Here is a 12500-nt window from a genome sequence, read left to right on the forward strand (position 1 = left end):
TATTTATTTTCATATACCAAAATGTCCACAAGTGTCATTTATCATTATCATTATTATCCTTGAATGACAAGATCACATTTTATAATGTCATAGAAATCTCTATCCCAACAATATGATTTCACAACTAGAGTAAAAAGATAATTTTTTTAAAAAACATATTTTTCTGAGGAATCCATTGAAAATCGTTATAAGGAAACATTTTCGTGTCCATCTAAAACATAAAAATCATAAAAATGAGCTGCCTTTAGATTTTAATTTGAACTTTTTTGAAATATTTTTGGGACCTACAGTAAATAAAATCCTAGTCTACAGCATTGTTAGACTCAGATCAGTCCACCGTTCCATCCCTTCCCTTGAAAAAAATCAATCAAAGTTAGGGTCACTTAAAATCATGTAAGTTTTTTGACTCGTCCAATCAATGACTGAACGCAAAGTTCTACCCTTGTTCCAATGGGTTGAGAGTGGCCAAAACAAAGAAAAGGAAAATTGTCACAACTAAAATATGGTTGACTTCAAATTTCTTATATTTGTATCCTGCAAGCCTCTATCGGCTATTGGTAGGTCTACTACATTAATTTTGTAATCCATGGGAAATAACTGCGTAATTGTTATGGTATTATGTAATGACAGAGTTATGTCCCATGTATTGTTACCTTGTCTTGAAGAGAAAAAGACGTTCTTTATTCTAGTGTAACTAGCTTCATTCTTTTAGTTTTGTTGTTGTTGTCCATGATGGTGTTACTGGACATGTAATAAAATTTAAAATTTAAAATTTTTAATTGAGCTCTTATATAGGGCAATATCCACTAAACGTGCTCAAAGCGCTTTACAAGGGGTCCCTGTCCAACAGCAACATTTAACAATTAGGACAAGACCTGACACCTGTAAGGCGATATTATGATTTTTCCCCCTGACAGAGACAATGCTGTTAATGGCCAGGTACTCATTTTACACCTGAGTACGGTGAGAGAACGTAAGTAAATAGCTTTTCCAAGGACTCAACTATGCGCCGTGCCAGGCTCGAACCCAGAACCTTCTGATCCGAAAGCGTGTGTCATACCACTAGACCACATAGCCGCACAATGACTACTATACAACAGCGTCTGCATTTCCAACAATCTATAGACTCCAACATATTAACTCTCTCCTAACCAGTCATTTGAATAATTTCCCCCGAAAATTTACACTTACCCAACACAAAAATAGACTTTTCCAAATAAAACAAAAAGGAACAAATGCATTCTATACAGAATGGTCTTGAGCAAAATGACGTCTACAACACAGTATTTAGTATTTATAGACGTCTAGCTGGAATCAAAGCATTTCTTTAAATTTTGTGATGTACAAGAGAAATCAGAATGAGAAAATTGTCGGTTATATCGTAACGAATGTGACGATTTTCCTATGGGTGGTAAGGAGATGGTCAACAAGTGCTCGTTTGTTACAGTATTGTCATCCAAAACCGGTGAGTCCAAGTTTATAATCTAGATAAAGCATTTAAAATTATAAAATAATTCGATACAGATACAGACCTGTTGGCATCCTTTGTATGAGTCCAATTCTGACTTGTCATAGAGTTTCTTGTTCTGTTTACACATGAAAAACTTCTGAGGACTATTGCAATCGAAACTTGCCCATTTGCCTGACTGCGAGTGGTAATGGAAATAGTAATAATAGCAAGTATCATGAATTAAACATCGATGACAACAACATTAACAATGATAATAAACATCGTAATAATAATAATGTTAGTAATAGTAATATTTTCGTGGCGACGATGATGATGATGATGATGATGATGATGATGATGATGGTGATGATGATGATGATGATGATGATGATGATGATGGTGGTGATGATGATGATGATGATGATTATTATTATTGTTATGATGATGATGATAATGATGATGATGATGATAATGATAAAAATAATAATAATAATAATAAATAATAATAATAATAATAATAATAATAATAATATAATAATAATATAATAATAATAATAATAATAATATTAATAATAATAATGATGATGATAATAATAATAATAATAATAATAATAATAATAATAATAATAATAATAATAACTATATGTACACATAATAAAGTCACCTCATTAAATCACCTTTACACTGCTTAGTAACACTGTGTTATAATTCGGGAGAGTGCCAGAAAAATGTATTTATGCAATGATGTGTTATATGACGCGAAAATATAATACAAACTTGTTAACAATTACGTTATAAAATATAACTGATTTGTACACAACTAGCTGTACAGTTATCTCTTGCGAAATGTTTCCATGTTGGAGAAGAAACCTAGCAATAATCACATTCTTTGACCCGAACTTTGTGCGGCTATGTGGTGTTGTGGTATGACACTCGCTTTCGGATCGGAAGATCCTGGGTTCGAGCCTCTCTTGGCGCATAGTTGAGTCCTTGGAAAAGGCTCTTAACTCAAATTCTCTCACCGTACTCAGGTGTAAAATGAGTACCTGGCCGTCAACAGCGTTGTCTCTGTCCGAAAAAAAATTGTAATATCGCCTAACAGGCGTCATGTTTCGTCCTACATGTTAAGTGTTGCTGTTGGCCAAGGACCCCCTGTAAAGCGCTTGGAGCACGTTTAGTGGATATTGCGCTATATGAAAAAATCTCTTCTTCAAAAGAAAGTTATAAGTAAGAGGAATATGAGGATAAAAGACAACAAGCAAGAGCTTACCCTGAGGACAAATGGAAGAAAGATTCAAGCATCTCCTTCATGTGAATACAATAATATTATATTTATTGAAATAATAGGGAAGAAAAATGTGATGTAAAAAAAACGGGTTCCTATCTCAATGGAAGTGTAAAACTAGTTATTCCCTTGGACTTTATATATACCTTTTGTATATGATCTGGTTTCAAAGTGATGCCATCTTATTTATCGTCTAAATATATTAAGACCATCCATCCACGCTCGTTTATGTCCCGTAATCATGAGAACCAGTCAATATATTATATCTTGCTACTAAAATAGTTTTGCCACCATAACTCCCTCGTGAATCTCCCACCTTGACCGTAGCCATCGTTAAGTTATAGCCTGACGATAAAAAAAATGACGTCAAAACACCAGTCATTTGCCACAAAAGAAAACAAATTGTGAGTTGTATTCAATAGTTCAACCAATGAAATAACTTGTTTCCTTGAGCTCTACTAAAGACAACTCACTAGACGCTACACAAACCTAAAAAATGACGTCAAACTGCCAATTCTAGAGGGTTCTTGTGTCAGGCCGTAGCCATCGTTATGTTATAGCCTGATACTGAAATCCAAAAGGACTGGCAGTTTGACGTCATTATTTGGTTTTTGCACCGCTTAGTGAGTTGTCGTTAGTAGAGCTCATTGAAACAAGTTATTTCATTGGTTGAACTATTGAATACAACTCACGATTTGTTTTCTTTTGTGGCAAAAGACTGGCATTTTGACGTCATTTTTTGGTCAGTGTCAGGCCATAACTTTATGAAGGCCACGGTCAGGCTATATGTTAACGATGGCTACGCCTTGGCGTGGTGGGAGAGCTTGAGGCATATCAAGGACAAAGGCGTAAATCCCGGTTGACCGTCACGAGACCATCCCGGGTGTCGAGCCGAGCGAGCCACTTGAGCGACACGACCGATATTATGTGACTAATGGAGATCCAACCCGGTGCCCGAATGACCACAGCAGTTAGAAGCTGCTTTGCTGCTGCCACTTTATGATTCACTATGTTACCTATTCATTATTTGTGACCCATCGTCTCAAAACGGTATTATGTCGGAACGAACCACATGCTTAAAATCCTGATTTAATGTTAAACTGGTCAAAAATATAAACTGTTGGCATTAGCATCCTAAAATATTATGGTATCCATTCTCCTTAATAAATCGTATAAACTCAACACAAGTCTGATATGTCTGGCTATAAATTCAATTTTTATCATCTTAACCAACCCGAAATAATACCGTTTTGAGGCGAAGGGTCACATTTGTTCTCCGAAGGCTATATGGTTACATTCACACTTCCAAGGATTTAGGAACCAGAAAAGTAGACGGTGTGACGGCACGACTTTTATTCCCTATAGGGAATGAGATTAGCGGAAGAGTAGCGTCCCTTGATTGGACGTCACCTTACAGAGAGAACGTCAACGTGGTTTTTTCGCATGCGTCTCTCTCGTCCTCGCTTTCGGTGAAGTGTCTCATGCTGCTTTCACCGGGATCGAGGACGAGAGACGCATGCGCAAAACCATATTGACGTTCTCTCTCTAATAACTTCTCCGCCGGTGACGTCCAATCAAGGGACGCTACTCTTCCGCTAATCTCATTACCTATTTTGGGGCTGCATAATTAATAATGCTTCAAATTTCTTTACCCGTATTGACATCCCAACACAGACTTTGTCCACCCCGTCCATACGGGGCTGCTCTCTCATCCAGTTGGTATAGGTCATTGGGGTAACGCCATCTGACCAGGAAAAGCTGAGTCGTCTTTTGAAATCATTGAGACCGATCCAGGCAAAATGTGTAAGCTCTATATTATGAAGAAAATTATTAGAATGCGGGTAATAGTGAATTGATTTTTTTTTTTGCTTAGGATTAAGTCCGTCCTAACTATGAATATTTTATCAATTACTAGAAATGTTTTATAAATAAATTAAAAAGGATCTTTAAACATGTGAGAATTTAGAATATATATATATAATATATATATATATAAAATATAATATATATATATATATGTGTGTGTGTGTGTGTGTGTGTGTGTGTGTATCTGCTTGTGTTCGCCGGGGAAACTTACCAAATGTCGCTGAACCTAGTTTCAACAAGAGATGAAGTGAGTAGGAAAGTGCCAGAAGACAATAGAGAATAAAAATGTCTCGGCGGCGATGGGGGTTTGAACCCGCGACTCTACTCCGCCTGGCCGAGGAGAGTGTGACTCTACCGTATGAGCTATCTACGATCCCAAAAAAGATCATCTTTAACCCTAGTCATTATTAGGGCCCGCTCTTCCCGATTACTTGAGTCACGGGTTCAACACACACAACCGCCGGAAGTTAGTTGGCCAGCATTTAAGCTTAATCGCCAATATTCTCAACACAAACAACATATAACATAGAAACAATTGAGACATTGAGTATGCTCTGGTATTTGGGGTGAATTTTTAATTTAAAAAAGTGAGTGGAGCAGGCCTTATGTTGATAACAACAAGAGATGAAGTGAGTAGGAAAGTGCCACATGACAATAGAGAATAAAAGTTTCTCGGCGAACCTACTCGTAGTTTCGAGATAGAGGGCTATAAAGGTTAAAATGGCATTGTGCCCAAAATGGGATTTCTTTTAAAAACCGATAGTTAACCATTTAGCTTTCAGTTCTCAAAAGCAATCTTTTGTAAGTTGTGTCTTTATATTGAAATATTTGTAATGGTTAAGTAGAATAGATTTTGTTGTTTCAAAATCTGCGTAAAATTTGACCAAAAAATTTATTTTTTTTCTATCTAATTTTGCTCATGATTTAACATAAAAAGTTTGTAATGTTTGGTATAACTATTTTTAGCGTTATCTCTCCTCTACTGTTAGTAGTTGTGCGTATGAATACTTCTTATTAAACGATTCTATGTTAACGATTCTGTTATTTTTATGTTGATTACATTAAATTATGTTATTTTAACTTTAAAATTGATTTTTTTACATAATGGTTTTGTACCCAGCTACCTTTAACTAACCGTATATGTCAAGAACTAGGAAAGGTATTGACAAAATTTAAAGACCATTATGATCAAAGATGATTCATCATCATTGCCTTTTTCACCCTGGGTCAGGGTATAGGCCACAGACAAACAGTTTCCATCCTTCTCTATCCTGAGCCAACTTTTTTATCTCATTCCAGGTCTTACCACTTCTCTGTATATCAGCTTCTTTAATTCTTCTCCATGTTCCTCGTGGCCTTCCCCTTGATCTTCTACCCTGAGGGTTCCAGTCCAATACTTTCTTTGTTATAGTTGAGTCATTCTTTCTAAGCGTGTGTCCAATCCACCTCCATCGTCTTCTTCCTATTTCCTCTCCCACTGGTTTCTGCTGTGTTCTTTTCCATACTTCTTCATTTTTTATTCTATCCATCCATTTTATTCTGAGTAGCTTACGCATGCACCTGTTTACGAAAATCTGTACCCTCCTTATACATGCCTGTGATGCGTTCCAAGTTTCACATCCATACAGTAGGACAGACTTCACGTTTGAGTTGAAAAGTCTTAGCTTTAGTCGAAGGGAAATATCTTTAGTTCTCCAAACTCTGTTCAAAGATGTGAATGCAGCCTGTGCCTTTCCTATTCGTGCTTTCACCTCTGCTTCCGTGCCTCCATCCTTGTCAATTATACTTCCGAGATAGCAGAAAGTGTCTATATCTTCGAGTTCCTGATCTTTTACTTTGATCTGCTCCCTTTGACGCGTACCTATCCTCAAGACCTTTGACTTTGCAGGGTGAATTCTTAGACCAATTGATTCCGAGAGGCTGTTTATAATTGTGGTTTTTGCTTGCATCTGGTCCTGGGTGTGGGACAAAAGAGCCAGATCATCTGCAAAATCCAGATCATCCAACTGTGTCCAGGGGGTCCACTGTATCCCATTTCTTCTCCCTTTGGAGGTTTCCTTCATTAGCCAATCAATGGCAAGAATGAACAGGAATGGAGAGAGCAAGCATCCCTGCTTGACACCAGTCTTAATTTCAAAGCTGTCAGTAAGCTGATCTTCATGTACAACCCTGCAACTTGATCCTTCATACATTTCCTTAATGAGGTTTACTATCTTTTCAGGGAGTCCATAATGTGCCAGAATTTTCCACAATGTTTCTCTGTCAATACTGTCGAAAGCCTTCTCGTAATCCAGGAAGTTGACAATAAGAGGAGAGTTCCATTCTATAGACTGTTCCACTATGACTCGCAGAGAGGCAATCTGGTCGGTGGTTGAACGGTTTTTCCGAAAACCTGCCTGTTCGTCCCGCAGTTTAGCATCTGTTGCATTCTTAATTCTCTCTAAATTACCCTTAATTTATTTTTTAATGTTTGCAAGTAATTTGTTTATCAAAATGTAAAACAAAATATATCTATATATAATTTCTAGCTTTGCAAGTAATTCTATGCTCGTTGGCAAAAATTTAACATCGGCTGTACAGTACGGAACAATTTTGACCCCAAACCTTATCTTTTAAAAAGGATATAAGTATATATATATATATATATATATATATATATATATATATTATATATATATATATATATATATATAATATATATATAAGTGGAATCAACAACGTATTTACTTATTTATCGGCCATAAATAAGTGAGTGACTCCATTTATATTTTATATTAGCTCTAACCAACGTTATCGAGCACTCTCGTACCTAAAAGTACCCACCAACACTCATATATATATATATATATATATATATATATATATATATATATATATATATATATATATATATATATATAAGCCAGGTTACCTTTTGGTATCATGCTGAAAACATAATCATTTTCCATGTAGTCAGTAATGGCAACAAGGTCGGCAGACGTTTTACGACAATCTTGGTTTGCTTGATCCCAAGTACCACCATTAGAAAACCAAAACCCTTTGTAACAGGACCCTCTGAAGGGGTACCATTGATGTGGACATGCCCATAGTTTGCCTTTGGGTAAGTTTGTTGGAGCCACAGTCGGTGGTGGTGAGGGATGGTTTACTGCGTTACCTGAAGTGTGGATGGAAGGGTTTGAGATGTTTGGTGAACAGGAAGGTGACAAATTGTGCGGCTATGTGGTCTTGTGGTATGACACTCGCTTTCGGATCGGCAGATCCTGGGTTCGAGCCTCTCTTGGCGCATAGTTGAGTCCTTGGAAAAGGCTCTTAACTCACATTCTCTCACCTTACTCAGGTGTATAATGAGAACCTGGCCGTCAACAGCGTTGTCTCTGTCCGAAATTTTTCTTTTGTAATATCGCCTAACAGGCTTCATGTCTCGTCCTACATGTTACGTGTTGCTGTTGGCCAGGGACTCCCTGTAAAGCGCTTTGAGCACGTTTAGTGGATATTGCTCTATATAAAAAAGCTTTTTTTTGTATTAGTGTGCATGACATAATAAGTCGGATGGTAAAAATTTTGGATTTGTATTGTTTTGCATTTTCTGAATTATGTTACGGCATTCGTCCCTTTTGTCTTCAGATAATGCAGTTATCTTGAACCCACTATAACCAAAACATAATAATGTTAAGTGTTGTTGTTAGCTTGAGCAGCCTTCTAAATGGAGTTGGGCATATTTAGAGGTTATTGTACTGCATATATAAAAAAGGTCAAGATTAAGTCATGGCCCTTTGTTCAATGTTTCTCAACTTTGTGACAAAACTATACTGCCATTGTTTTAAAAACTCAGTAGATACAATCTTAACCAAATACTGTGTTCTTCAATAAAACGACAGAATACAGGGTACTAACTTAATGATCTTATGAACCCCTCCACACACGCCCCCCCCCCTCCCCTCATCTTTCTATACCCAAAGTCCAGCTTACCAAGTTTCTTGCATATTGAAGGATTGTGATCCATACACGATGCAGCATTCCATCTTCCCGTTTTCTTATTGACCAAAATACAACTCTTGCTTTGATTAGAATTGGGCTCATCAATGTCCCAGTTATAGAAAGCGAAAGGTTGATGGTCAGTCCACTGCCACCCAGTATCGGTGGACCGGTCATTGCCTCCTGACCAGAAATTGTCTCCACCAACAGAAAGCAGCCGTTCGTTAAGGTAAAGCATCTCCTTTGCGTCCCTTACTGACAACAAATCACCACCTTTGGCCTTGCACGAGTTTCTGGCTTCGTGCCAATTCAGAGTTTCTTTGTTGTATCTGTAGCAATAGTCAGTGTCAGGGCTATCCTCCCATCCCACTCCACAGTTAACACTTCCAGGAACTGAAAAAAAAATTTAAAAATTGAGCTTTATATAGGGCAATATCCACTAAATGTGCTCAAAGCGCTTTACAAGGGGTCCCTGGCCAACAGCAACATTTAACATGTAGGACGGAACATAACGCCTGTTAGGCGATATTACAATTTTTCGGACAAAGACGACGCTGTTGCGGCCAGGTACTCATTTTACACCTGACTACGGTGAGAGAATGTGAGTAAAGAGCCTTTTCCAAGGACTCAACTATGCGCCGAGCGCGAGGCTCGAACCCATGACCTTCCGATACGAAAGTGAGTGTCATATCACTAGACCACATAGCCGCACAATCAAAACAACAAGAAAAAATATAATGATAAGTCCAGCTGTCAAACCAAAAATATGATAATTATAAATCATCAAACAAATGATGTTTTCTTCATTTCGTAGGCATCTTTCCTGTCGGCTTTAAATTATGTCAGCAATTGAAATCGACCACAAATTAATTTAGAGCTAATTTGCATACTTTATCCAACTTTTGATTGGATCTCAACCCCTTTCCTGTTAAAAAATTATGAAATAATAATAATAATAATAATAATAATAATAATAATAATAATAATAATAATAATAATAATAATAATAATAATAATAATAATAATAATAATAATAATAAATAAAATTCCCTGTATTCATATATCCCATAGGGAAAATTTGCCTTTAGAGTATATCCCAAGGGAAGACTAGAATAATCCCAGGCACCAGGCTCCGTAAACTGAGCTAAGGTGAGGTGACTTGCTCAAGGCAACACAGCGCAGCGGGTATTCCAACTCGACACCTTGTGGGTTTGGAGCAAAGACCGTACCACTGAGTCACGCTGCTCCGCCCCCCCCCCCCCCCCCCCCCCCGGCCCTGAGATTCTCAGGAAATATGCAAAATAACATAAATAATAAATGATCTTACTTAAAGCTTCCTGTTGACAAATAAAACTCGTAGTGGAATTGCAATTGACAGCTTTCCACTCCACATCAGGATCATTCATAATGATGACTACACAATGGTTATTCTCACCGCTCGGTTCAGATGTGTGCCAGTTGTTAAAGGAGGTCTGCAGAATAAGTAAAATTGTTTGGTTTTACATAGATTATAGTATTACCATTGCAGGAATATTACAGAACAGAGCTGAAGAACTACTTTTTACAATAGACATTTGATAAACTATCTCTGCAACCCTGGTGGCGCTGGTTCACCGTTTTTTTAAATATTATTTCTCATTATTCAACCAAGGGACAAATGACTTGTTCGACTATGTGGTCCTGCGGTATGATACTCGCCTTTGGATCGAAAGGTCCTGGGTTTGAGTCCCGTTCTAAACGACGCATATTTGAGTCTTTGGAAAAGGCTCTTTACTCACATTATCTTATCGTACTCGGGAGTAAAATGAGTACCTGGTCATTAACAGCATTGTATCTATCGAAGGAAAAATTGTAATATCTCATGAACAGGCGCCATGGCTCATCCTACATAAATAATGTTGCTGTTGGCTTGGGCACCGTTGTAAAGCGCTTTGAGCACGTTTAGTGGATATTGCGCAACATGTTAAAAATGAAGCTCAAAGTCGTTTGATAGCTGTTGTTTGTTGTTGTTGTTTTTGTTTTTTTGATTAACGTATATTGGTGTATTTTTGTGTCTTATGTTACGAAAACATTTTGGCATAGACTTCTTTATGAAATATCCTTTTAAATATATTTCGTTCTAAAACCTACCTTATTCGCTTCGTCTAACCAGGCAAATTGGCCATGCATACCAAGATCATTGAGCCCGATGAAAGGGTCGGCCTTGGGATTAGACATCAGCAGGAGTGCTATTTGACAACAAAAAACAAACCATCTTTAGATAAAAGCGTATAAAGTGTATAAAGCTAATAATAAGATGAGTAAATGTAGTGTAAGAGATATACAAAACTAAAAACATTACAATAAATAGAAATAGAAATAAAATTCTCTTTATTCATCCCATAGGGGAAATTTGTCTCTAGGGTAGATTCCAAGGAAAGACTGGAATAACCCAGGTGCCAGCCGCAGTGCAGCGCCGCAAATTGAGCTAGGACCAGGTAACTTGCTCAAGGCCACACAGCGCAGCGGCGGGTGATCGAACTGGATACCTTCCGGGTACGAAGCAAAGACCGTACCGCTGAGCTACGCTGCACATGATGCTCAACCTACATCCAATACGAGTATTACACAACTCTTGTATGATGAAGAATATGCCTGTGGCATTTGGGACCATTTAACAGAGAAGAACTTAAGATAGTCCAGAGAAGAGCAACACGCTTTGCTTCACAGACTACACAGCAACGAGCAGCGTGCCTGGAATGATTTTAATAACTCGAGTGGCCAACATTATAAGTTTAGCCCTCTCCTTACCATACATTTTCAGGATTTTCCCCAAAACGTCATATCCAACAAACACAAAAATAGATTTTTTTATCACTCAAACACAATAGCAGTAACGTTCTTGCCCATACATAATTTCTTTAGCAAAATATGCTCTACAAAAACATTGTTCATTTTCTTTAAAATTTATGATGTACAAAAGAAATTTGAATAAGAAAAATGTTGGTTGTCTCGTAACGAATGTGACGATTTTTCTATAGTTGGTAAGGAAAAGGTTAAATTAAAACGCCGAAGTTTACAATGCTATCCATAATCTTGTAGAATCTCAGCTATGTATCTGAGACCATTGCCTACAGCTCAGGAAGTCTCAGAAAGATATTCCTCTCGCCCTTTGCATTCTTGTTAAACATACTTGAGATACGTTGTAATGTTACTTAGATACTTTGTTTATCCGTATTGAAGATGGCAAGTAAACACTGCATCTTTACACTGGACCAATCAACGTGCGGTCGAGTAAGTTGATTACATTGGTTTGTGGGTTCAAATCCAGAAACTGAGAATTGAGTTTTGTTCTTTGTACCAGCCCCACCCCTGGTTCAAGATTTGTGCTTGTTTCTTTAATAATAATAATAATAATAATAATAATAATAATAATAATAATAATAATAATAATAATAATAATAATAATAATAATAATAATAATAATAATAATAATAATAAAATTGAGCTTTATATAGAGCAATATCCACTAAATGTGCTCAACGCGCTTCACAAGGGGTCCCTGGTAAACAGCAACATTTAACATGTAGGACGGGACATGCCGCCTGTTAAGCGATATTACAATTTTTCGGACAAAGACAACGCTGTTAACGGCCAGGTACTCATTTTACACCTGAGTACGGTGAGAGAAAGTGAGTAAAGAGCCTTTTCTAAGGACTCAACCATGCGCCGAGCGCGAGGCTCGAACCAGGACCTTCCGATCCGAAAGCGAGTGTCATACCACAAGACCACATAGCCGTCTTTGTATAAATAAAAAATTGTAAGAATATTGCCGAGGTTGATTTATTTCACAATTTAGATATCGGTTTAAGTTATCAAAGCTAATTGAAGTATTCATAACAATCTAAATATTTAAACGTGTTTCCATATCAAATGCGAAGATAT

The 12500-nt window shown here is 37.2% G+C and overlaps 1 protein-coding gene across 2 annotated transcripts in view; it reads right to left on the minus strand.

Annotated features, from left to right (window-relative positions):
• LOC144958359 (macrophage mannose receptor 1-like) overlaps nucleotides 1–12500 on the minus strand; it is an 85237-nt gene that overhangs the window by 36341 nt on the left and 36396 nt on the right. For both annotated transcript variants that reach the window (XM_078890313.1, XM_078890314.1), the window contains 6 exons: nucleotides 10707–10804; nucleotides 9904–10048; nucleotides 8571–8969; nucleotides 7513–7755; nucleotides 4388–4545; nucleotides 1533–1646 (listed from right to left, as the gene is read on the minus strand). In XM_078890313.1, the coding sequence (XP_078746439.1) occupies nucleotides 1533–1646; nucleotides 4388–4545; nucleotides 7513–7755; nucleotides 8571–8969; nucleotides 9904–10048; nucleotides 10707–10804 (1157 nt within the window). The remainder of the gene's footprint in view (nucleotides 1–1532; nucleotides 1647–4387; nucleotides 4546–7512; nucleotides 7756–8570; nucleotides 8970–9903; nucleotides 10049–10706; nucleotides 10805–12500) is intronic.

The sequence above is a fragment of the Berghia stephanieae genome, chromosome 12 (assembly GCF_034508935.2).
Source record: "Berghia stephanieae isolate SIO BIC M18660-M18661 chromosome 12, UCSD_Bste_1.3, whole genome shotgun sequence".
In the NCBI taxonomy this organism is placed as follows: Eukaryota; Metazoa; Mollusca; class Gastropoda; order Nudibranchia; family Aeolidiidae; genus Berghia; species Berghia stephanieae.